This window comes from Pleurodeles waltl, chromosome 8 (genome assembly GCF_031143425.1).
Source record: "Pleurodeles waltl isolate 20211129_DDA chromosome 8, aPleWal1.hap1.20221129, whole genome shotgun sequence".
Taxonomy (NCBI): domain Eukaryota; kingdom Metazoa; phylum Chordata; class Amphibia; order Caudata; family Salamandridae; genus Pleurodeles; species Pleurodeles waltl.
This window is the reverse complement of record NC_090447.1, coordinates 1,441,797,976-1,441,824,795: the sequence shown is the minus strand read 5'-3', so window position 1 is coordinate 1,441,824,795 and position 26,820 is coordinate 1,441,797,976. Positions and strand designations below refer to the sequence as shown.

Here is a 26,820-nt window from a genome sequence, read left to right as displayed (position 1 = left end):
TGGAAGGAGCCAGTTTTGAAGCAGCTGTACTAAAGGAAAACATCAGATCATCTTTAGATGCTAAGAGAAATGCCCCAAAAAGAGGGTGTGAGTCACCTTCATTCACTGTGCCCAGGGTGTAGATAACTTCGATGTAAAGTATCTGGTGTTTTGGACGCTCCTGCTGAAATAAAAATGTGCTCTATGAAAGAGATATACTTATGGCGAAGATCTGAGTATATAAGTAGTAAACCACGTCCTCCTTCCTAATGTTAACCTACAAGAAGCTGTTGTGTGACCTGGCAGAATGTGATTCGACAGATTTATTCACCAATGAAAGGATATTTTCGAGAATCACCCTGATGGAAAAAGAGTATTGAATTCAAGTCAAAGAAACCCCCCAAAAGATGATGATCAGACGAGGCGATTAACAACCATGAAGTTTCCTAAATAGAAAACGTGGCCCTAAGAATGAAGGTTTGGTGTAGAGTTGAGTGGTGTTAGCCTTTTCAGGCAATACCTGGTTAATGGATAGGCATTGCTTTATTTTTGCAGTATCGTAACGTTTATGCAAAATATCTTTCACAGCTTTAAGTAGGAGTTGTTGCTGAAGAATAACCAGGGAATGCAAAAATGTGATGTCTGATCAGACCACCTAAATGTCATTACGTTTATCATTTGGGCACTGCTTTACAGCAATCCTGGTTTATGGCGGAATTAAGTCGCTTCACTGGAGCATTTACCCTTGTCTTGAAGCGGTTTCTCCAGTTTTGGTACTAGCTATCCTCAAGTAAGAGTATGGGGGTGGCATAGGGGGTGAGAAGAATGGCACCTGATGCGACTTCTCCCCAGGAGTCAGGGTAGTGACAGGAATGGAAACAGGATGCTGTTGCAGAGAGTGGAGCACATGTTCAAAATGCCAGAGCAGTCCATTCAGAGAGACTGAAGAAGCTGCCTAAGGAGGCCAGTACATTAGGTGGCTGACGAGTCACGGTCTCCAGGCACTCTTTTCTCCTGCTGTCCCCGCATTCATTACAGCAGCTGAAGGTATTGCAGGCCGTGTCTGGGGGGAAGGCGGAGGGAGGAGGACATGTTGGAAGTTTCCAGTTTCCTGGAAGGTGGGCAGCAACCGTGGTGCCCCCTGGTACGTTCGTGGTGGCATCACTCACCGTGCAGGAGAGATAGTAGATATCAGTCCTGATTTATGAACATAAGGTCCAGTGGTAGAGCACTGCCTGTAAAATGGAGATGGGTCAGTACTTTAAAAACGTCACTGGTAGTTATAGGGTACATGCTGTAATATAAATTGAGAAAATCCACAAAACAACAGGAAGATGCTTAAAGTACTGAGGCAAAGTAGTCTTGCACTCCCCAGTAAACTGCACCCCACCAGGTCCGATGCTGTCCCTTCACAAAGTCCCATCCCCTACCATGCTGACGGCACATGCACACCACCCTACTCAAACTCCGCGCTGTGATGGGCAGCTTGGAAACCACTTGGAAAGTCAACCCTGGAGGCCTGAATGCACTGAATGTCATGTTAATGTCTGAATGAGCTCCAGATAGGTGTCACATATCAAAACCTAGATTTGTCCTCTTTCAACCTAAAACAACAAATACGAGAAGAAATCTTAGAAGGCATGGCAGCCTGTATCACTCTAAAAGTACACACACACGAGATTGTCAAGTGAAAAAAGAATTTTACTCATTTTGTATCAGTTGCGAGCCCACCAGAATGTCAGCAAATGACAAGCATTTATCTCCTGGAATGGTGCCCACCCTGTGCTTTATATCTAGTTCTGTTCTAGTTCTTGTTGTGCGTCTTGATTATTATAAAGTGTAGTTTTTTTTTTTCCTTTTCCCACGCAGCCTGATTCATTCTGCAACCGAAACTCAATTAGCTTGTCAACGACAACCTGTAGGAAATACAGCATTGCCTAAGCAGTGAGAAGAAAATCCAAGTGTAACCTTCCAAACCTGCAGGACATGATTGCACAAATTATTTTAATTATACATTTGATCTATTTATGTCCTGGTAATTGAATGTAAATTGGCGTCTAATAAACTAAGTTCACAAACTCCAGCTCGTGAATATTGAGATGTTATCTACCATTTTATTCATTTAAAAATAGCGCCACATGCAGTAGCATTATTGACTCCATCCTAAGTGGCAAGATGCAACACCTAGCGACAAATAGGGGCGGGAAAGTACAATGATAGAGAAAAGGATGTGGAGCATCCAAGAGGGGAATCAGGAAATTGGTTGTAATAATCGGATCTTAGATGAGGCAGTGGTGGAACTGGCACTTCCATTTGCGTCATCTTCAGAATAGATCAGTCTTTAAGGAATGTATAGCACTTGTGTAACATAGGCAAATTTAACTGTGTAAAGGGCTCGGTTGAGAAACACTTTTTATTGTTATTTAATACATGGGCTGTGAGATCTGCTGATGGCATTTCCTGGATGTTGACCTCCACACATCTTATGTTTCATTTCTATAAAAGCTTGGTTAGACCAGGTATGTGGAGAACTTGATAATGATCCCTTGATGTGATTCAGCTATTGTGACAACGAGGAACTCACATCATCCAATAAAAAGCACCTACAATCAGACCAGAAAGAGGAATCCGGTTTGAATAAACTATTGTGCCAGATTGCACGTCCTTGGAAATGTCAAATGCCCTATCAAATGTATGCTTTTGTAGACCACCTTATAATCCAGGGCCATTAAATGTCATGCTGGTTTGTGGGTCTTTGAGAATAAGGACGTTTTTTACGACATGCTGGCGGGGATAACATTTCGCATAACGTCAGGCTTTTCTCCATTCTTCCAAAAACTAAAAGTGGAGGTGGGCCTGGAACCGAACTCTGCAAGAAGGATGCTTTCATAAGTTTTGCTAGATGGGGAGCAAGTATTCCTGTCGCAGATCTTATTTTTTCACAGGGCACACGTGAGACGCTACATAAGATTGGTGCATGGATATTATCGGTTTTAAGATGTCTCAAATTCTTTAGCAATAGGGGAAATCAAACAAAGTGTGGTTTTGGGTCGTGTAGTGGAGGCTGATTTTGGGTTTTTTCCAAACCAAGAAAAATGTATCTCTAGACCTTTTTCTTTTTTTATAAAAATGGTGTATCCTAAAATGTCTGGGATGCAGTGAGGAAGAGAATAAAACATTTTCCATGTATGGTGAAGAATAGGGGGCACAAGAACGACTTATTTCCTGTAATTCTGATTCCGGAGTTTACCACAAAGGATATCACTCCTCAGATACCACATTGAAGCAGCAGTTGCTATAATTTAAGCAGCACTACGAGTTATCACTTAGTTCATCGCCTGCAATATGGGCTCAACGGTTCCAAAAACATATTTCCATATTTGCAATGAAATAGTTTTTACTGCCACGTAACACATTTCCAGGGGCGTAGCTTCGGGGCAGAGGGGTGTTACACCCCCCAAATAAGTGTATTTTCTTATCAATCGTTGGGTACAGGTGTTCTCTGCCTGGTGGTATTGTGAGATGTCAGTCGGATTTTAACAGGAATTTTTACATACACACAGACAAAACAAAACGCACACACACTGTTTCAAAGTCCTCAAAGATATTGGTTATTTTACAGAATATTATGTTTTCTCTCTGAGTGCTCCTATCAAAGCGCATTCCTCCCTTTCCATGGCCCCTTAGGCCCCTCATGCACCCTGCTTGTCCTATAATGAATTTAAAGATTATATGCAACCTGATTGTCGTAAAAATCTGAAGCTCAACCCCCTCGAGTCTCACTGCCCGAGCTACGCCCCTGCCCATGTCCACGCTTTTCCTTCAGGTACTGTGATAAGTAACTGCTGTAGACTGTTTCTTGAGTCGATGAGGTGGAGCTGGAAATGCAGGAGGGATAAAGGAGAGATGCGCTTCTATTTTTATCGGATATTCATCCATCTTATTATGTTTGTATCTAACCAGCTGGAGCTGCACATGAAAGAGGAAGGAGGAGAAATCCAGGTTATTTGGTCGCTGATACATTTTCAAGATGTAAATCTTCATATCCAGCCAAAGGCAACACAGGAGGTCAGTGAGTAAGTTTCATCATACAATCTTTTCAGGACTGAAAAGCACGAAGGGTGCAAACGCTACTGTAAAACATCTCCGCAGCCTCGTTCAAGCGAACGTGTAGAGGAAAGGTATGATGTTCCATTCAATGATGAGACTTTGACTTTCTGGTTTTCATATGTTTTCATTATCATTTTAATTTTATTTTACTATCTTTGTTTAATGCTGACTTGAACAGTGGCATCCAAGTTCAACAAAACTTGAACAATTGCCCCAACAACCGCAAACTGAGTAACTTAATGATGTTACAAAACCTGTAAAATATAACCAGTAATGCTTGTTGTGAAGTGCTCTGTTCATACTGATCATCTGCCTCTTGCATATAAGCACTTTGTGACATGCCTTACTAATATTGAGAGTATTTTTCATGGCGGTATAGTATTTGCTACATTTTTTTTCAGGGAGTGTCCATGGGCCCAACCCAAATTTGCTACAGTGCACATATGAATTGCACTGGTATAGATTCAGCCTCAAGATGTATGTACAGCAGACCTCTTATAGTACTTTTTTTAATGCTCAAGAAAACCCCCTACTAGAGGGCTGATTTGCATCTACTTGCAAGCTAAGCTGCTATCTTGGAATTTTCTTTTCAAGACTTATGAAAAATCATTACAAAAAGGCCACTGTGCAATTGCCCATAAATAGGGTGACCAGAATTTTAAATTCCAAAACCGGGACCTTTCATAAAGATAGGAAAAGAACTTCAATTTTACTTAAACTGCGCGTGCAGAATGACAGTGCTCATTGGCATAGAATTACAGCAGAGGCACTAAGAACATAAAATGCAGTTTGTAAAGCCAGTATCATGCCTGCTGATTAAATTGTTTTCTTATAACAGCTGCTATCCCTGCTTTGGAAGACATAAAAACGCACTTCCCACCATTTTTAGTCGACCCTCTTAAAACCGGTACATGAGCTAAATTTCCCGAAATCTGTCAGGACACAAGGTGAAACCCGGGACTGCCCTGGCAAATCCAGGACGCCTGGTCGCCCTAACTATAACACATAAGAAAAACCATTCCAAGATGGCAACCATGCAAGCCCACACATGCACGACGGCCATCTTGAAATTGATCTTTTTTCATTCCACATGGGTGGATGGCGCTGTTAGTTTCGCTAGTGCTGTGCATTTACTTAATGAACCTGAATGCTTTATTCCACTGGTTCCCAACCTGTGGTCCGGAGACCCCTGGGGGTCCGTGAAGACTCCTCAGCGGGTCCGCGACTGCTTAGAAAATTAAACAATGTTAACCGATTGGGGCCCAAGCTTTCAGTAATGACTTAGTGGGGGGTCCCCAGACTCCAATAATGATTCAGTGGGGGTCCCCAGGTTCAAGTGATCATAAAATGGGGGTCCACAGAAGTCAAAAGGTTTTGAACCACTGCTTAATTCAGTTCAGGTTTTGTCGGATTCTTTCTCCTCCTATGGAGATCATTATTGTGAAGCCATCGATGTGTGCTGATTTGCTCTACAAAGATATCGGATCTGTCAACCAAAAAAAAACAAATATTTTGAGGCTGCCGTAAATATCCTAGAGAAGTTTCACACCTGAGCCCCCCAGTAGCTGGAAACTTGCACTTTGTAGGGGGTTCCAGGTTACTGTGTGCTCACTGCGTGATATCTGCTCCACACTAGGTGCCTCTGGCTGACAGTGAAGGGTGGGGGAGTCTCCTGTGCTGTGAGGCAAAAGAAAGAGCTCTAGGACCCCGGCCTTCTCCCAGGCTGCCGGGAATAAACGGAAACGTGTGCATTTGGGTTATCAGCACACGCAAGGGCGGCCTGGGAGGCAGCATAAGCTTTAATTCATGAAGTCAGTGGAAGCCTTGTGGGGACAAAGATGTATTATCTTGAGGTGCAAGGGGGTTAACAGCTGAGTGCTAGAGTGCGTCCTCTTACTGGACACCAACAGCAAATATTTGCACTAGATACAGTCGGACTGCTTACTAATAAACTACACATTTTTAAAGCACTTTTTATTACCTTGGACAGTAGATCTTTTTGCACATTTTGTGACAGGCTATCTTTTTATGTGTAATACAATTCTAAAGTGATAAAATGGCTTTTATTAACACAAGTCGCTATTCCCCACTGTGCCAAGAAGGACTCAGTTCTGTCTTTCTAGACCTCCCCCTTCACCCCCTAATCACATAAACACACCGAGGTTTCAATCCGTAAGAGAGTGTATTTCACGCTTAGTTAAACTTGCATTTATTTTCATTAAAGGTCTGCGCGTTGTTTTATAAAGAGTTACATGAAAATAAAACACCAACGAAATAGTTACAAAATATTTGGTTCTTTTAAGCCAAGACTTTGACCCCGCACTCGGGATCACAATCTCTAGATTCCCTATACTTTTGTATCTCTTCGGGTTCAGGGACCTTGCTAGTGTCCCGAATGGTTCAGGTTCGTCCTTCAGTGACGGGCTGGAAGGGGCGCTTTTGTTTCTAGGCACCTGTTGTAATGACGCACGCCTAGTTGGCTTGCAGTGTCTTCCTTGGTTGGCAATTGTTGGGCATACAGTGGATTAGAGAGGGTTGGGTGGGTGGAGGGTCCCCTGCAGGAGAAGGGGGCGCGAGGGTGAAACCAGCGCTTTGTGCATTGCTCTGTGATTGCAGGGGGTCGCCTTACCCTGCACCCACCATTCCCGTCACGAACTCCGTGACTAGAGCCAGGCAGATAATATCATTTTCCAGTGTGCATAAAAGCAGGCTGAATAACGTTTGTGAATTCGGCTCGATGTTTGTTGACGACTGCCTAAGGCAGAATTTGTCGCTTCTGTTCTGGTTTGAAAACTTTCATTGCTCCAAGTATCGGGGATAGATTTAATAGATTATGGATTGCTTGAATTGTTTTCTGTCAATAATAGTTTTTGTCCAAAAATAGTAAATTTTCCCCTCTTATCTGTCCTTCTTCCCAGTGGCTCCAACAGTAAATATTTGTTTATTTTACTTCTTAGCAACAATGTGGATTTACTTAACAATGACGTTGGACCACTGCTAAAGAGAGTCCCCATTTCCTCTACCACGACCATGCATGGCGGTATGACCCACGCACCCTTCCCCTCTCCATCATAAACCTCCGCCATAGAACTTGTGTCTAAAAGGTCTCTGTCATTGCACACATATGCTGCCATGTTTTGTTGCTGTGCATGTGATTGCAGTGGCCTGCCTCCACCACAGGTAGGCTCATTCTTTTAGGTCTGGGCTTTGACAGCACAGCTGTGGAACATACTAGTTGTTCCTAATAAACTTAGAGTGGGCTTTGGGGCCGCCTCCTCCAGCCATTGGTTTTTCTTCCATCTGTTTAGCCATTGACTTGACTTTGTCAATCAGAGGTTGACTCAGTCCTGTGGAGTATTTCATTTTCACCTCCTACAATTGACTGCTTGCATTGCAAAGCATCAGGAACTATTTTATCTCTCCATCTGTCTGTTTCCAGTTGCTTCTTCCCTTTGGTGTTTGGCGGGTCTGATCTTGGTTGATCCCTGTGTGCTGACAGCCCTCCAACACCCTCCTTAGCACCATGCTTCCATTATGTCTTCCTCTGCCTGCTCCTCGTTGCTTCCTCCTGCCTTCCGCTCGTGCCTACGCTCCTCTTTTTTTTTCTCCACACCTCCACACGGTTAGCTTATGTACTATTTGACATTTTTCATTTCATGTGCCTTTTTTTTTTTTTTTTACAAAAAAAGGGCACCTTGACTTTCATATGAAGTAATGGTCCAGCGCCTACAAGCCAGCTGTGAAAAGGCATGGCCTCCATCATAGAAAAGTTGGATGTTGGTCGTGGTCTTCTGTTGGGCCAGTTCTGTTTGGGTGAATATGTTGCCACCACATGAACACTTAGGGCAAATGTGAAAATGGCTGTGGTTGATTCTTTACTTAACATCTTTGTACTTCAGTACACATGAAAGATATCTTCCTCTGTCACACCACACTTTTTCTTAAAATACGCAGTTTTATGCAAGCGTTTTTCTGTGCATGGGGTGTAGTAATCCAGAGCGCTGAGGTTGTGTGTCGCCTTTCCAAGGCCACGCTAAGCTCTCACAAAATACCATCTTAATCTTTTAAACCTGCTGACAGCAGTGTAGCGATGAGACCCTGGAGGGGGGTTCTCCTTGGTTGTGTTGTATGGTTATGAATAGCTTTATACTATTGTCAACATTTGTCTGAAATTGTGTCTTTAAAGCAGCTTAAAAAATTATATACTGCACAGTGTACTAGTTAACTACAAACCCTCCCTGATCCTGCACTGTCCACGTGTTCACATAACCTGACACTGCTCGGAATTATCTTTCCACCTGCCACCTACTTGACAGCTTATTTTTTTCCCCAGGGTGTGCATGTTCTTTAAGGATTGATTTAGCTCATGCATGTTTTACTCCTGATCTCTGCTTTTAGGACTTGTGCTGCTGCGGAGGCACAAAGAAGTAACTCCAGTAGACTAGATGGCAAACCACTGCAGAATTTGACCAGGGGCATTAATATAATGCTTCTCAGAAGTTCTAATTTCAGCAGTTTGTTACACACATGAATATTTTTTTCACAATTTAAATTGTTGGTCCAAAGCTGTGTTTCTTCGCATGCTCCTTGATTTGGGCTTCTTAAATCTCTGCTGAATCCATTTTGTGAATGGCTCGATTGAAAAAGCTTTTCTGGTCTTTATGCATAGAAAACGTCCCTTGGTGGTAAGCAGGCTTCTTCTCACCATCCCTAAAGACCTGCTGCCCCCTACATTAATGTTAGGTTTTCTAGGTTTCAATTGCCAATTTTCAAGAAGTGGTATGTTAGTGGCAGCAGACCTTCATGGCAGACCATTTCTGACCTGCTTGTTCTGCTTGGGGAAACATCAGCCTGTTTGCTGTTGCCTACTGTGCACACCCAGCCGGACTGTCCCAGCGCGTCAAGTGCTGATGCTGAAACCAGTCAGCGGACTTTCCTGCAACTATCGCTTGGTTAGTGGGAAGAAGTGCCAGGGCTGTAAGAAGACTATCCACCAGCAGCAGTATTCCACCAACTCTGCTCTCCTTTTCTGGTTCATACCTTAGTGATTTAGTGAAGACTCTGGCTTACACGTGTGCAATTACTCTTCCTGGAGTCCAAATGCATATTTTTAAGTTTCACACAAATGATTTCCTCCAGCCCTTCTGAGACCTCTTGATGTGGTTGCCAAAGTGTTGCTATCACAACGCTGCCAGAGCAGTCCAACTTTGCTTCATAGACGGATAGAGGTAAAGGTAAAACACATGAAATGTGCCAGTGAGAGTTTGGAAAACTTCTATAAACTCCAAATCCTTAAAGAGAACAAAAAAAAATAAGGACATTCTCGGGACAGGGCTTCCTTGAGCCCTTACTGCTATTAGTGACACAGTTCAGTCAGCCATCCAGGGCCGGACTGGGAGCCCAAAGCAACCCTGGCAAATTTTTTCAGACTGACCCCCATAGGGTTCATAGCGGGCGAGCCTGACCACCACAGTAGGCATTAAGGGTGGGGGTTGGGATTTGTGGAAGAAAATGGTAAAAACTGAGCATTCTACCAAACATTTGTCCTTATATAGTCAATTGTATTCATTTGTAACGCGTAGTAAATGATGAACTTACAGTGCACCAGGCTACGGCAATCCTTATTGGGATCCTTCAATCATTCCCTCACCATCACTTTCTAACAGTGCCTCTCATGTCTTCATACCAGCGTAGGGTGTTGACACACTTTCCATCACGCACATATAGAGGCAATGAAGCATACACGTGCAAATCAATATGTAGCAAATGTTGTATAAGACAAAGGGATCTGCAAGGTGTAGGAATCACATGTCATCCATACTGGAAGGCATTTTTTAAGAGTGTTTGGTGTGGGGAAGCATAAACTCAGGACTCAGAACGTAATAGTAGTTATGGTTGACTTTACAAATAACAATTTATTACTTCTGAAACAAACACTTTTTGAGCAATATTAGGATAATCAAAGACTGGGAAAAAAACATAACTTAATAATCTGTACCATGCAGTTTGCGTGCAGCTCTTTGAGGGCAGTTCATAGCTCACTGTGCTAGATTATAATTGTAATGAACTGCAAAGTAACAAAATGATCTCTGACAAAAGCAGTATCCCACTGAGCTATGCACATAAAATACTGTTATGTGATCTGCATAGTACTTTTTTTGCAGCAGGCACATTAACCCTCTGCGCTACCTTAGATGAGCCAAAACTACCACTAGAGAAAACCCAGTCCTCTCTCCAGCAGGTACATTATTCAGCAGAGTTATCGTGGCATTTTATTTTTTTCCTGGAAACTGTTGGATATACAAAGAACTCAGCACTGCTTTTAAAGTGCTGCACTGCTACAAACCTGGGCCTGGGAAACAAAAGTGATTCCCCCACCCCCCCACCCCCCACCACCCTTCTAGCCTCCCAGGGAAACACCTGATGTCTGGTACAGACTGTCCGGCCTTGTGGTCATCTTTGAAAAGCAGATTGTTCAGGACTCATCCAGTACTATGTATGTAACCAGTAATGTATGTAGATATGACCTGCTTCGTTACACTAGTACTGGTCATTTTGAACTCCATTACTGTATTTCACTAGTTGCACTGGGGCATCAAGGACAAGATGCAACAACTCTTTACTGTTTTGTTCTGTTCAGCTCTCCTAATCTATCTCTATAGACAATACCCTAGTTCCATGCTTCCCAACTTGTGGTCCGGGGACCCCATGGGGGTCCGTGAAGCCTCCTCAGGGGGTCCGCAACTGCTTAGAAAATTAAATAATATTAATCGATTAGGTCCCCAGCTTTTAGTAGTGGCTGAATGGGGGGCGTGGGAGGGGGGGGTCGCTAGATTCCAATAATGATTCAGTGGGGGTACCCGGGTTCCAGTAATGATAAAGTGGGGGTCCACAGAAGTCAAACGGTTGGGAACCACTACTAGCGGATTCTTTATCTTTTAACTTTCTCAGTCTCTGAATCAGCTGCCCTTTTGGTAGCTGCACCTGAGTCTGTCTTTATAACCAGCCGCTCTATCGTGACTAATAGAAAGGAAAAGATAGGTTAGGTGGCCAACTCCTTTCAAGGTGTTTTCCATCTCTTCAGAAAGTCAGTGCCAGGAAGTATTTGTGTTATTGACAATTATCTTTTCTTGTTGAAACAATTACAGCCTTTCTATATTCATTACATGGTTCTTGATTTATTGTCATTTGTCTTGAACGATAGCAGATTGAGTTCCAATTCATAGAAAGGCGAAAGGCAGGACTTGTAAAGACTTGGAATCCATTTCTACGACTGCCCCAGGAACCGTTTGTCTCATTGTCTCTCTCACTTTCCAGCCCCAACCCTTACATGCTACAATGGCTGCTAAGCTTCAAAAGTCCTAGACTTGATTAAAGGACTGAAGATCTTTTGATAGTTGCGGGATTTAAGGTAACTCAATACAAAATTATAACTGTGTAGCTATTTAGTGAATCCTTTGAGACTGACTTGTCTATTGTTGGTCCACAACGCTGAGAACCATCTTTATCAGGAAATTGAAAAGCCCCAAACGAGGACCTTAATAAAATAAAATACATCTGTATAATGACTTGTTTGAAAAAGTCACATACTTTGAATATTGACTTGCTTTTCTGGTGCTCCCAATCACTCTATGAAGGTAATCTTTATGGATGCTAGATAAAGGCTCATTTACATTTTCCTGGTCCATAAAATGTGTCCTCATGTAACAGAATATTTTCTTTTATTCCGAAATCGTAAAGCATTTGGCCTCCTGCTGCCCCATCCCATTCATCCCTCTCTAGATGGTAATGTGTGACAGGCCCCACCCTCCTTACCCAGGGCTGTGGTCACAGCAGCGATTTTTGTCATTTTCTGCCTGCTTTTAGTTCGTGTCAGAAATGTACTAGGTGGATGGATGGATGGATGACTAGGCAGAGCCTGTGTTGAGCCTTTTCACAGCTCAGATAGTTGATTTAGGGGTTAACCCCTGTTTTTGGTTGCATGTTACTAGCCAATAATCCCCTAGACCTATTGACATGTTGTCTTTGTTAAAGCGATTTTTGTAGAGAGCCATTTCATATCTGTAGAAGATCATTGAATGTAAAATGAAGAGTTCTGCTGTGCTAAGCACGCACTTCTCGATTACCATCCTTTTTAGGTCTGCCACTGAAACAGCTTTATCTATTTTGCCAGATTAGATCGTTATTTAAATGTATTTAATATACAATCATATAGATGGTTTTGGTCAGCAGTTTTCATTGTTTTGTTAAATTATCATTCACTGTTTGCACATACGGATACAAATAGTGCCATTCAGTGTCATGGGTTATAGGACAGTGCATGCTTTTAATCGTTTTTTCCCTTTTTATCGAACACCTGTACACCACCAGTACTGCATGCTTCTCCTCCATGTTGGTCTCCCCTCGTCTCTGCCTTTTCTATCCTCTTTTGTGGACCTCCTGCTACCTCCTACCTGTGGAAATTACTGAATCTTTTCAGGTCGAGTGCGCAAGCACTTTGGCCTGTTGTACTTTATCTGTGGGCTTTTAACCACGCCCACTACACGCTCATCACTCTCTCTTGTTCATGGGCTTGCCTTCCAAAAATCCCTTCTTATCATTTGTAAATGCTTTACCTTTGTCCCTCCTTGGGGCAGTTTTGTTACTGTCTTGGCCATTGACCCTGTTACATGGATAATTGCACATTTGCCGATACGTTTGACTGCGAGTGAACTTCTTTTTCCTTTTGGGTCTCTCCTTCGCGGTCATGCTCATAGCGGCTGTGGCACTTTGAATCAGCTTACTTATGTCGGTTGTTTTACTTTACATTTTTAATTTATGTGGCAAGAAAAGTCCAGTTAAGAATTTACAATGCTAATAGATCTAACTTGAGCAAACGCAAGACCCATTGCATTGCAAATGCTTGTTTCCTTCTAATCACTTTCCACCAGCCTGAAGCCACCCGCCATCTTAGAATGATAGCCAAAGTCTGAGGTGGGTGGCCCCGGAAGAGGATCCAACTTCTTTTCAGAGGTACTTTTTGTATATTGTGTACTTTGCACCTTATGCCACCAAAAATATGTGTTTTTCCAAAGTAAAAGTATTTCCTAGTAAAGTCTCCTGTTTCCATCACTGGCAACTAGCACCTTGCCTTATGCTATTCTATCTACATCCAGGTCTACAGGTCCTAAGATGCAACGAAAAACCTGGACTGGCACATCAAGGTGTGCATGAATCTGAGGAACTTGGCACTATAGTGCATTATATGCCACATTCAGCCACTCGTAGCTTTATTAACAGGCTAGACTTTGCATTCAGAGATTTCCTTAGTTCTGCATGTTCCACTATGCAACATGTTCTTGATTATGAAAATGTAACATGTTATGTGTTGATGACTTGGCAGCTATGTGCTAACTGTTTACTAGTCCCATATCATGAGGGCCACCTTGAAACGGGAGTAATTCCGCCAGAAATGCTCGCCATATTGGGACTTGTCACCCCATACGTATAATAAGGCAAATGAAACAAAAGTACAAGTACTAATTTGTTTAGGATTGTCGGCTGACAGAAAATGTTGGGGACTGATGGCCTGGGCCAGTTGTCAGCTTTAGATCAGTTGAATTAATGCTTTTAACTTTTCGTTCTGCTGCTGTTTGGCTGTTTCCTTTTATTGCTTAGTTTAGTATCTGACCTCTAGTGTTCTCAAATTCTGGGTATTTACTACTGTGCTCGTTGTGCACTGTAAAGCAGAGTTACTGTTTAACAAAACCTGCTGGGATGCATGCAAACCACATCAACCTGGATTCCCCCGGGTCTCTAGATTTCAGTAATAACCAGGGTTGGTAGTGCTCCATGGCTGCCAGATGACTCTGGGTTCAAAAGTTGTGGCCATTCCCCATGGAAAGAAGAAACTGGATGATTTAGCCAATTTGTGATGTGTGCACAGTATTGTGGGTAAGAAAAGCTGCCGGGATCCAGGCAAGCCACACCACTCTGGATTCCCCTGGGTCTCTATGTATATCCACCTCATTCACCAGATAGTCTTTCTCCCCACTTAGAGGGAAGGTAATCGAGTTCACCTATCTTCCTGCCCCAAGGGTTGATGTCGAAAAACAGAATGGTATGGGTCATCAGCCCATCTGGGTATAGAGTCCTTCTACCAGGCACTGGTTAGTTTATCTACCTTTGGAGGAGGTTTGATGGGGAGCAGATTCGGGAGGGAGAGGGTGCAGGGCGTTACCCCAATCTTATTACCCTTATGTCAAAACGATCCCAAAAGTGATACAAAATTCCTCTTGCTTGCTACAGGGATGGGTACACTATTCAGGCTCTAGATCTTGGGGGCAGGAAGACCGTCTGGCCTTTGGTGTGGAAGGGGCAAAGGCCTGATGCCAAGACACGCCGACTCCACCCCATTATTATTATTTTTTTTTTTTAAATAAACTTGGTGGTTAGTGGGCTTTCTGTGTCCCTGCTCTCCAGCACCCCAAACTTCCACAAGTGGGGTTGGGGCACAGAGACTGTCTGGCCTTTAGTGGTGGGAGTACGGTCAGGGCAGGAATGTACCAGCCGCTACCCTAGTCTTTTTATTTTTTGTTTGTTTTAAATAGTAAATAGCCCTGGTACTTTGTGTGCTTTCAGATTTTCCCACTCTGTAGGATGTGAAATGGAGGTGAGTGGGTGCAATGGGGGCTCAGAAATGCTGTTTGGCCTTTTAGGGCTGTGATGTATAGCCATTGCCAAGATGGGCCAGTTGCCCCGCTTTTGTCTTTTTTTCTATTTTTTATTTTTTTTTCTCCATTACAAAAATAATCCTGGTGGCTTGTGGACTTTCTCCACTCCCGGGGAGGACATATTGGGGGTAAATCCCCCAGTCTGCCCACTTAGGAGAGTAGAGAAGGAGGTGACAGAAAAACGATTACATCTTTAAGGGTGCGGTAAGTATGTCCCAATGTGTGGGCTGAATATATATATATATATATATATATATATATATATATATATGTGTGTGTGTGTTCGATGGCATGTGTAGCTGCAGATACACATGCTGTGCACATCCCGCCATCTGGTGTTGGGCTCGGAGTGTTACAAGTTGTTTTTCTTCGAAGAAGTCTTTTCGAGTCACGAGATCGAGGGACTCCTCCCATTTCGACTCCATTGCGCATGGGCGTCGACTCCATCTTAGATTGTTTTTTTTCCGCCATCGGGTTCGGACGTGTTCCTTTTCGCTCCGTGTTTCGGGTCGGAAAGTTAGTTAGAATCTCGGAAAAATCGTCGGTATTGTTTGCGTTCGGTATCGGGTTAGTTATAACAGATCGACACCGACTTTTGAAGAGCTCTGGTGGCCCTTTGAGGTTTTTTCGATTCCCCCCCGTCGGGGCCTGGTCGGCCCGGCCACGTGTCTCTTCAAGGCTGATGGAACGGACCCCATTCCGCTTCTGCCCAAAATGCCATAACAAGTATCCATATACAGATCAGCATCTGGTATGTAACTTGTGTCTGTCTCCAGAGCACAAGGAGGATACCTGTGAAGCCTGTCGAGCATTTCGGTCGAGGAAGACATTAAGAGACCGAAGAGCAAGAAGACTGCAGATGGCGTCGGCGCCGACAGGACAAGGGCGTTTCCAGGAGGAAGAAGAAAGCTTCTCCATCCATGAATCGGACTCGGACGAGCTCGATCCCGAAGAAACGCCGAAAACCGTGAGTAAGACGTCGAAACATAAAACTCACGAGAAGACAACAAAAGCCCAGGGGACGCCACCGCCAACAGGCCATGGCTTAACCCGAAAAATAGGTGACCGATCATCGGCACCGAAAAAGGGCACGCTGGTGGCGAAGTCATCCGACTCCGGTCGAGATACCACCACACAGCAATCTCGGGCTCGAGATAGTGGCTCCGAGCAGGTTCGGCACCGAGACAGCGGCACCGAAATGAGTCGGCACCGAGAGACCACGATGCCGAAAACAAAAAAGGTTTCGTCGGAACCGAAAAAAGTAGCCGAAAAGGTTTCGATACAGAAACATCCGGCTTCGGAACCGAAATCAAGTTCCTACACAGAGGAACAAGGACTGTCCTCACAAATGAAAATACATAGATTTGGACAGGAATTAGAGACTATGGAGCCAGACTACACCCAAAGACGGCTCCACATCCAAAAAGAAACGGGAAAGATCAGCACTCTCCCTCCTATTAGGATGAAACACAAACTTGCCTTCCAGGAGAAAGACAAGCAGCCACAGGCAAAGGTGGCTAAACAAGTAACCCCGCCACCATCTCCACAATGCTCTCCGCAACCATCACCGGTAGCCACTCCACCTATGATGCAATCCCCAACCCACACAGGGATGAGTCAAGATGACCCTGACGCATGGGACCTTTTATGATGCACCAGTGTCCGATAATAGTCCTGACTGTTATCCAGCTAGACCGTCGCCACCAGAAGATAGTACAGCCTACGCACAAGTAGTGTCGAGGGCAGCGGCATTTCATAATGTCAGCCTACATGCAGAGCCCATTGAAGACGACTTTCTATTTAATACACTGTCGTCCACACACAGCCAGTACCAGAGTCTTCCCATACTACCTGGGATGCTCAAACACTCCAAACAAGTGTTTCAGGAGCCTGTAAAAGGAAGGGCCATTACTCCAAGAGTGGAGAAAAAATATAAACCGCCACCAACAGACCCCGTGTACATCACACAACAGCTAACACCGGACTCAGTTGTAGTAGGGGCAGCTCGCAAGGGAGCAAACTCACATACTTCAGGAGATGCACCACCTCCAGATAAGGAAAGTCGCAAATTCGACGCAGCAGGCAAAAGGGTGGCGGCACAGGCAGCAAACCAGTGGCGTATTGCAAATTCACAGGCTTTGTTGGCCAGATACGATAGGGCTCATTGGGACGAAATGCAACATTTTATAGAACATTTGCCCAAGGAGTTCCACAAAAGAGCACAGCAAGTAGTTGAAGAAGGACAGGGTATCTCCAACAATCAGATACGGTCAGCTATGGATGCTGCAGACACAGCTGCTAGAACTGTCAACACAGCTGTAACAATAAGGAGACATGCATGGCTGCGTACATCAGGATTTAAACCAGAAATACAGCAAGCTGTGCTCAATATGCCATTTAACGGACAGCAGTTGTTTGGGCCGGAGGTGGACACTGCTATCGAAAAACTTAAGAAGGACACTGACACTGACACGGCCAAAGCCATGGGCACACTCTACTCCCCACAGAGCAGAGGCACATTTCGAAAAACACAGTTTCGAGGGGGGTTTCGAGGGCAAAGCACAGAACCCACGACCTCACAAACAAGGCCCACTTATCAGAGCCAATATCTGCGTGGAAGTTTTCGGGGACAATATAGAGGGGGACAGTTCCAAAAAAATAGAGGAAAGTTCCAAAGTCCCAAAACTCCTCAAAATAAGCAGTGACTTACAAGTCACACATCCCCAACACAACACCTGTGGGGGGGAGACTAAGCAAGTTTTACAAACATTGGGAGGAAATAACAACAGATACTTGGGTACTGGCAATTATCCAGCATGGTTATTGCATAGAATTTCTCAAATTCCCTCCAAACGTCCCACCGAAAACACACAATATGTCAAAACAACACATAGATCTTCTAGGACTAGAAGTTCAGGCGTTGCTACAGAAAGAAGCAATAGAATTAGTACCAAACCAACAGAAAGGAACAGGAGTTTACTCTCTGTACTTTCTCATACCCAAAAAAGACCAGAGTCTGAGACCTATATTAGATCTCAGAACATTAAATACCTACATCAAATCAGATCACTTTCACATGGTGACATTACAAGACGTAATCCCACTGCTCAAACAACAAGACTACATGACAACACTAGACCTAAAGGATGCATATTTCCATATACCGATACATCCTTCACACAGAAAGTACTTAAGGCTTGTATTCCAAGGGGTACACTACCAATTCAAAGTGTTGCCGTTCGGAATAACAACTGCGTCAAGAGTTTTTACAAAATGCCTAGCAGTCGTAGCTGCACATATCATAAGGCAGCAAATACATGTGTTCCCGTACCTAGACGATTGGTTAATCAAAACAAACACGCTAGAACGGTGTTCACAACCCACAAAGTATGTCATAGAAACCCTTCACAAACTAGGTTTCTCAATCAGCTACACAAAGTCACACCTTCTGCCGTGTCAAACACAGCAATACTTAGGGGCGACAATCAACACAGCAAAAGGGATTGCCACGCCAAGCCCACAAAGGGTTCAGGCATTTCACCATTTAATACAGACCATGTATCCAAAACAAAAAATACAAGTCAAAACAGTGATGAAACTCCTAGGCATGATGTCCTCATGCATAGCCATCGTCCCAAACGCAAGTTTGCACATGCGGCCCTTACAACAGTGCCTAGCATCACAATGGTCACAAGCACAGGGTCAGCTTCTAGATCTGGTGTTGATAGACCGCCAAACATACATCTCACTTCAATGGTGGAACAGTATAAATTTAAACCAAGGGCGGCCTTTCCAAGACCCAGTGCCACAATATGTAATAACCACAGATGCCCCATAATAAGCCACAAACACATTCTTGTCAAAACAGACAACGTGACAACGATGTATTATCTAAACAAACAGGGAGGGACACACTCAACGCAGTTGTGTCTCCTGACACAGAAAATATGGCATTGGGCGATTCACAACCACATTCGCCTAATAGCACAATTTATTCCAGGATTTCAGAATCAGTTAGCAGACAATCTCTCTCAGGATCACCAACAGATCCACGAATGGGAGATTCACCCCCAAATACTAAACATTTACTTCCAGAGTTGGGGAACACCACAAATAGATCTATTTGCAACAAAGGAAAACGCAAAATGCCAAAACTTCGCATCCAGGTACCCACAAGATCAGTCTCAGGGCAATGCGTTATGGATGAGTTGGTCAGGGATATTTGCTTACGCTTTTCCTCCTCTCCCACTCCTTCCATATCTAGTAAACAAGCTGAGTCAAAACAAACTCAAACTCATACTAATAGCACCAACATGGGCAAGGCAACCTTGGTATACAACACTACTAGTCCTCTCAGTAGTGCCTCATGTCAAACTACCAAACATACCAGATCTGTTAACGCAACACAAACAACAGATCAGACACCCAAATCCAGCATCGCTGAATCTAGCAATCTGGCTCCTGAAGTCCTAGAGTTCGGACATTTAGACCTTACACAGGAATGTATGGAGGTCATAAAACAAGCTAGAAAACCTACCACTAGACATTGCTATGCAAATAAGTGGAAAAGATTTGTTTGTTACTGCCATAATAATCAAATTCAACCCTTACACGCATCTGCTAAAGACATCGTAGGATACTTACTACATTTGCAAAAATCAAAGCTAGCTTTTTCTTCCATTAAAATACATCTTACAGCAATTTCAGCTTACCTGCAAATTACGCACTCAACTTCTCTATTTAGAATACCAGTCATAAAAGCATTTATGGAAGGTCTAAAGAGAATTATACCACCAAGAACACCACCAGTTCCTTCATGGAACCTCAACATTGTCTTAACACGACTCATGGGTCCACCTTTTGAGCCCATGCACTCTTGTAAAATGCAATACTTAACATGGAAAGTTGAATTTTTAATTGCCATCACATCTCTAAGAAGAGTAAGTGAGATTCAAGCATTTACCATACAAGAACCATTTATTCAGATACACAAGCATAAAGTAGTTCTACGAACAAATCCTACATTTTTACCAAAAGTCATATCACCGTTCCACATAAATCAAACCGTAGAATTACCAGTGTTCTTTCCACAGCCAGATTCTGTAGCTGAAAGAGCACTACATACATTAGACATCAAAAGAGCGTTAATGTACTACATTGACAGAACAAAACTTATTCGAAAAACAAAACAATTATTTATTGCCTTTCAAAAACCTCATACAGGAAATCCAATTTCTAAACAAGGCATTGCTAGATGGATAGTTAAGTGCATTCAAACCTGTTATCTTAAAGCAAAAAGACAACTGCCTATTGCACCAAAGGCACACTCAACCAGAAAGAAAGGTGCTACCATGGCCTTTCTAGGAAATATTCCAATGACCGAAATATGTAAGGCAGCTACATGGTCTACGCCTCATACATTTACCAAACACTACTGTGTAGATGTGTTAACGGCACAACAAGCCACAGTAGGTCAAGCAGAACTACGAACATTGTTTCAAACAACTTCAACTCCTACAGGCTGAACCACCGCTTTTGGGGAGATAACTGCTTACTAGTCTATGCACAGCATGTGTATCTGCAGCTACACATGCCATCGAACGGAAAATGTCACTTACCCAGTGTACATCTGTTCGTGGCATTAGTCGCTGCAGATTCACATGCGCCCACCCGCCTCCCCGGGAGCCTGTAGCCGTTTAGAAGTTGATCTTGAACATTTTTAAATTTGTAAATGTGTAAATTTGTAAATACATAACTTTAAACTACATTAGGTACATACCTATTCACTCCATTGCATGGGCACTATTACTAGTATACACAACTCCTACCTCACCCTCTGCGCAATGGAGTTGAAATAGGAGGAGTCCCTCGATCTCGTGACTCGAAAAGACTTCTTCGAAGAAAAACAACTTGTAACACTCCGAGCCCAACACCAGATGGCGGGATGTGCACAGCATGTGAATCTGCAGCGACTAATGCCACGAACAGATGTACACTGGGTAAGTGACATTTTCCATATATATCAGGTATGAACAAAGACTCAGCGGCGCACTCAACTGCCGGTGACGAAGGAGACCACCGTCAAGTGAATATTTACATCCAGAAAAATTCACTGCACTCCAAAAGATCCCAATACAACTTCTTTATTCGGAACTTCAGCAACCACCTTCCGAATAAAGAATTTTTCCGGATATATAAATATATATATATATATATATATATATATATGTGTATGTGTATGTATATATATATGTATGTATGTGTGTGTGTAGATAGATCGATATGTAGACATACTCTAGAAAACCAAAGGTTACGGGGATGTTATAGTTAGGTTGACATCCACACAAAACCATAGCAATTACAGTTACACTTATGTTAAGAAACTACAACTCGTGGCCTAAAGTTACTTTAAGGTACGAGTTACAGTTTCTTCAGGTAAGTATAACTGTAAATATAACTATAACTGCTGGATTTTCTATAGTTTTGTATGGGTAAAACGTCAACCTAACTATAGTATCACTGTAACCTTTTGTTTTCTCAGTAAATTTCTATGTTTTTTTAATGTCAAATGATATACAATTACCGTACGTTACAACAACCACCGCTGCGCACTGGAGAGCCTGGTGGACGGAAAGGCCTTCCGACCAACTCTTTGGAATGCACTAAACCCCACGCTGTGCACGGCCTTTGGCTGTGCGCAGCAGAGGGTTTGTGTGTGAATGGTTGTATTTCTTTTTTTTTTTTTGGGCTGCTTTGACTCAACGGATCCTTCGCAATTTTACACAGAAGGCTGCAATGAGCACCGGGATGGATCCGCGGGTATGCTGAATAAAAAGTGGGCAATTTTTTGCCCATGAGGGGACCCTTCCATGTATCCCATGGGGCAGGATACCTCTATCCTGACCCCTTATGGTTTTCCCCTTTTTTTCTTTCCCTCTCCCGGCCCGAGCTAGAAAGAAAATGGCGGCTGAAACTTTTTTTCAGGTTGCGGCCAGTCAATCAGAGCCTTGCTTTTTGGTGCGGAATCTGCAGATCCTCTGCGAGTGAATCCGCAAAGGAGCCACGTCCCGAGATATCTATATTTTATTTCTTTAAATTACGCTGAAACTACTGAACATATTTACACCAAATAACAAAAAGAGATATTTCTCGACCAAGATCTATTTTTTTGCCTAGTTTGGTGTCAATCTCTTCAGGGGTTCTGGCTGTAGTCATGTTCAAAAATTGGAAAATCCCTGTAGACCTAACACGGAGAAAAAAAATTTTTGGGACCCCCCCTTTTCTTTGGGGCCCTGCTTGACAAAATACCCTGAAACTTTCCAGACAGGGGCCAAATGAATTAGCGTCAGAGTTTTGAAAATGTTGTGAAGGATAATCAAACAAAGCCAAAGTTATTAGCAAAACAAAAAATGCTTTGTTTATGTGAAAAGTTGGTGCTAATTATAACTACCTTCTGGTGCATCGCCGAGCCCTAGCTTCCATGGAATGCTGATTGCCAGCTCCCTTATCTGCCTACCTGTGGGAGAGGGTGTAATGACTGATGCAAGGACAGACCAGCACCTATCATAATAAAACCAACAGTGGGGCCTTGTGAGCTTCCTGCCACTTTGGTTAGGGCAGATTGGGATTAAACCCCCCCCCCCCCCCCCCCTCATCCCCTGATCTACCCTCTTGGGGGACAAAAAAACTGTCTGGGATTTTTTTTGTGTTTGAGGTGGGACAGTTGCCTATGCCTGATGGTGGGGGGGCTATCCCCCTCACCTTAAATGCTCCCTGGTGTCTAGTTGATGTATCCTTGCTCGGGGATCTCCCTCCTGCAGTGATCCCTGAGCAGGGATCCACTAGGGAGAGGTATCATTGGAAAGGTGAGAATGATATCTCTTGCGTTGTGAAGTGTGATTGGAGGGATGAGCTATGCCCCAGTGCACTGAAACCAGTGAAAGTAAAAGGAGTCAAATGGTTCCTTTTAGTTTAACTTTGTACACTGATAACATTATCGTCATTCAGGGAAAAAGCCTCCCTCAGGCTGCTGGAGAAGCTCTTCCTCCAGCAGTCTGGGCTTGAGCCATAAAAATTGAATCTTTCTGGTGCCAGCACCAGAAGGATTTTCTCTCTTTAGTGGGACGACAAAACATGGTTGACATTCTGGATCCGGGCTCATAGTGTTCCGGCTGCTGGTGTGCCAAGAGCCAACAGAGATGTGAGCTTGTCAGCCTGGTAGCTTACTAAAGCATGCAAGGGCCTGCTTAGAGCCTCCATTTTTAAATGCACATTTTTCATTTAGCATTTCTTTTATTTTGGGAACCTTTTACATGGCTTTTTGTGTATGTGATCATCTATTGAAAAATCATTATATGTGTTGCCTGCTCCTAGTAAGAGTTGATGACATCTAGTCTGTTCACTCTGTCCAAGGCAGAGCACGCAGAACACGATCCATAAATATTCTGATTGTCTGTGGAGATAGCTCCCCGTTTGTAGGCATATCACAGCACCAAGCTTGCACTTCTGACACAGTGTGACCCAGATGGTGCTTTTATTACAGAACCTTCCTCTGTCCCATATGTGGTAGAGGAGCACTTACGATGGGGTATTCCTGGAATGCGGCACACAGTGCCCCAGATGCATCTTGACTGATCCTGAGTCTGACCTCTACCTGTCACAGAGCCAATAGCCTGCACTACACCAGACCAGCTTCTTGGCTTGCCTGTACAAAGTACCTAGGTATGGAGGATCAGGTTTTCCCAATACATCTTGTAGAAGGTACTCCGACTATTCTGTCAGCATTGTAGTTAGTTACAGATAGGATTGTACAATCACAAAACCATGGTTGAAATGTTTATTATTTCTTGCTATCATTGTAATGCTGGGTACCATGCTCTATCTCGCCTGCCTAATAATCACAGCTCATGTTTTTTGCACCAGTCTAAGACTGTTGCAATAAATGCTCTGAAAGGCGTTTTCACATCTTTCTTGTGTCTATACTTGGATACTGAGTGACAATGAAAGGGTAGATCAGTTTCCACGATTTCCTTGGGAATCTGCGCAGTCATGTTTGAGGTTGCCAAATACATCTGGTACCCTGGTGTGTTTACGGGACCAGGTGGGGCACTACGAGCTAGCTAGGAACCATGCTAACTTTTTCTGATGGTATATGTGGATTGAGTCCCTACACCCTGACGTTTAGGTTGGCCAGATACTCAGTCCTACTTTATTCGTAGGAACCGTATAACAGTAGACATGGGTTTCGGTTGTGCTGGTTATATAAATAATGCAGCTGGTTTTAAAGATGGTGCATGCTGGCAAGAGTAAGGTTGTGATGTAAAAATATTTATTCAAGCCCTTGATGAGGCCTGCTGCTGCTTGTAGGATGCCCATAATGGGGGGGGGTTAGTGCAGAGTCACAGAGCCTGTTCCAAAGGGTATTACCACTGTCTAGTTGCGTACTTGAGTACCCTTTTTGAAGTTTATTTCTGGGAGCAATGGGTTCACTTTGTTTAGTAGTGTGAAGTAGAACCAGGCCATCCTAGTATTCTTGGTGAAGTGTTCCTTGAAGTTGAGATCGATATTGAGGTCGAATCCGGATGAGTTGTTATGGGATGAAAGCCTGCGTTTAGGTACGTCCAAGTTCATGTCATTGAGCCAGGTTTGAAATGGTTGTTGCCTGTTGCTCTTTACAAACTTTATTAATTCTTTTTTGGTGGGATTAAGTTTAGGATTGGTGCTGGACATCCAAGACTGCATAACATGCAAGCCGTGTTCAAGTCACTGGATGTCTGGGCAGAAGGGAACTTCACATACAGTTGTGTGTTGTCAGAGCAGTAGTAGTGAACTTTGATGGTCAAATCTGTGAGCAGAATCCCACGAGCTTCATTTGGAGATTGGGGATTACCGCAACAAGGCTGGAAGGTGCAAATTGGATATGACTCGAGACAGCAGAAATCTGTTTATCGGGCAAGATGTGCTGCTCTGGGTGTTTTTATGTCCTATTGAAAATACACTGGCAACGTTTACACATCCACCACTGAGTAATACTATCCTTAATTGAACTAATGAATACGGGTGCTGGTGTTTGCATATGGTAGCTCCATGGAAGCCGACATTCATTGATGCTGTACTTGTCACAGATTTTCATTTTGAAACCAGGATTGCAACATCCTGTTATTCCAAGGAAATCTGTTTTGTAATATGCGTAGAAAGATATATGCCGTGAAAGCATGTTTGCATCTCTGGGATATAAGACAGACACTGCCAAATCCATTTCATTTTATGTTGGATAAGGATGTCTGGGAAATTAAATGATTCATCCAGTATGATGGCTGCCAGTAATGACCTCTGATGGTTCTGCCTTTTCTCTCTTGTTCTTTGGACAGACCGGAGCAGATGCAATCTCCCCAACCCTGAGGAACCTTTTACATAGTCTGCTGACTACTGTTCGTCCGTCCGTGGTACTGAGTACTAAGCCTAGAGATGGAAGGGACACGCAGGTGAGCCTTCATTTCTTTATGTTGCATAGCAGTAATGGGCATGATGTAGTCTTTGCTCCCCTGCTTTCCTCAACTTCGGACTTTAATGAAATTCAGGAAGGATTCCGAAAGTTCTGGAAGCTAAGACATTCGGAAATTCCCGGAAATGCCCAAAGGTGTATATGTTTACTCACGTGGAAATGTGACCCCAAACTGCACTTGTTCCTTGTTAATGGAGGAAAACTGTGTTTTTTCAGGAGTAATTGCTGCCCCATCACCTTTAGGTCTTGTAACTTCCACACTTCAAACTGATTTTTTTATCTCCTCTTGACAGGGAAAAGAAAATGCCTCACTCTTCAGCAGTGCTTAATTTGTAAATAAAGTGCCAGTGCCCAAAGCCCTCCTCTTAAACACACAGCAGCTGCAATTAAATGTGAGAACACGGAATACTGAGGCGGCGTAATCCTAAAACCATCTCTGGCCCCTTCAATCCGTTTAAAGCCACTCCCTGCCCCTTAAACTCACTCCTGCAGCTTTCTGCTTTCTACCGTTGTCGATTTTTCGTTTTTCTCTTCCTTTTCCCATGTGTCTTTTGCTCGCAGCAAATGCTTGAGGGAGAAGACTAAGCACCGGCCCTCAAAAATAAGTGCCGGTGCTCAGCACCTGAAACAACCAGCACACATCAAGCACTACCCTTCAGGTTCTATGAGTCATGTCGGGAATTTCCCTCGCAAATGCTGCGATTTACTCACCTAACTTGCACCCAGGTGTGAAAATAGCTTTGTAAAAATATGGCACCATTGAGTTTTATCGAGAGTTAATTCTAGCTAGGGTACCCCAAAACCTTGACCTTTCCGATTTTGTCGCAGTGCCCTTTTTGTTCGTTTTGGCTGTGAAAAAAATGACATATGGTCCAGCAAACACAAGACTCATACATTTAGTCCGTATTCAAATAGCTTGAAGGGAAGATGGTTGTTGGTGATCCCTCATTGCAATGCCTAATGTTTTATAGTTGTGCAATTTTTTCCCTCCTTTGTCTTATGTTATACAACTGTAGTGCACACCTTTAAGGTAATACTTTAAAATAAATATAACTAGTAACAAGTTGATTCATTGTTTACTCTGTTCTTTGCAGCTATATAAACATTTGAATCTAATGGAGTAGATTCACAAATATATTCAGTAGAAACGAGCTTATTTCAGGGGTACTGGCCATAGTGTGCAGCTGGATTGCAGTTACCCACCTCCCTGATGGAGGTACATGACCCTGAGGCTTCTGCCCAGAGCATGCATATGCCTTCCCCCTGGAGTTGCCCTGTGAGATCTGCCCATGACAGCAGGGACTTTTTTTGTTTGTTTTGTTACAGAAGGGTCGTAGGGGAATTGCAGGTGTTTGTGCCTGCTGTTTCAGCTGTGTGGCAGAACCGGCTGCATACTGTTGCACAGTGCTTTTAATGATGCCCAAATGTCGATGCAAATTTTGCAATAGTGCATCATGAAGTATGCATTCCCTCATTCGATAGTGTGCATTCAGAGTGCAAACGAGGCGAAGCTGT

The 26,820-nt window shown here is 43.4% G+C and overlaps 1 protein-coding gene across 1 annotated transcript in view; it reads left to right on the top strand.

Moving 5' to 3' along the window:
* Positions 1–26,820, top strand: part of C2CD2 (C2 calcium dependent domain containing 2) — a 343,623-nt gene that overhangs the window by 139,885 nt on the left and 176,918 nt on the right. The window contains exons 4-5 of the mRNA XM_069202597.1: positions 3,943–4,047; positions 25,172–25,285. Of these exons, the coding sequence (XP_069058698.1) occupies positions 3,943–4,047; positions 25,172–25,285 (219 nt within the window). The remainder of the gene's footprint in view (positions 1–3,942; positions 4,048–25,171; positions 25,286–26,820) is intronic.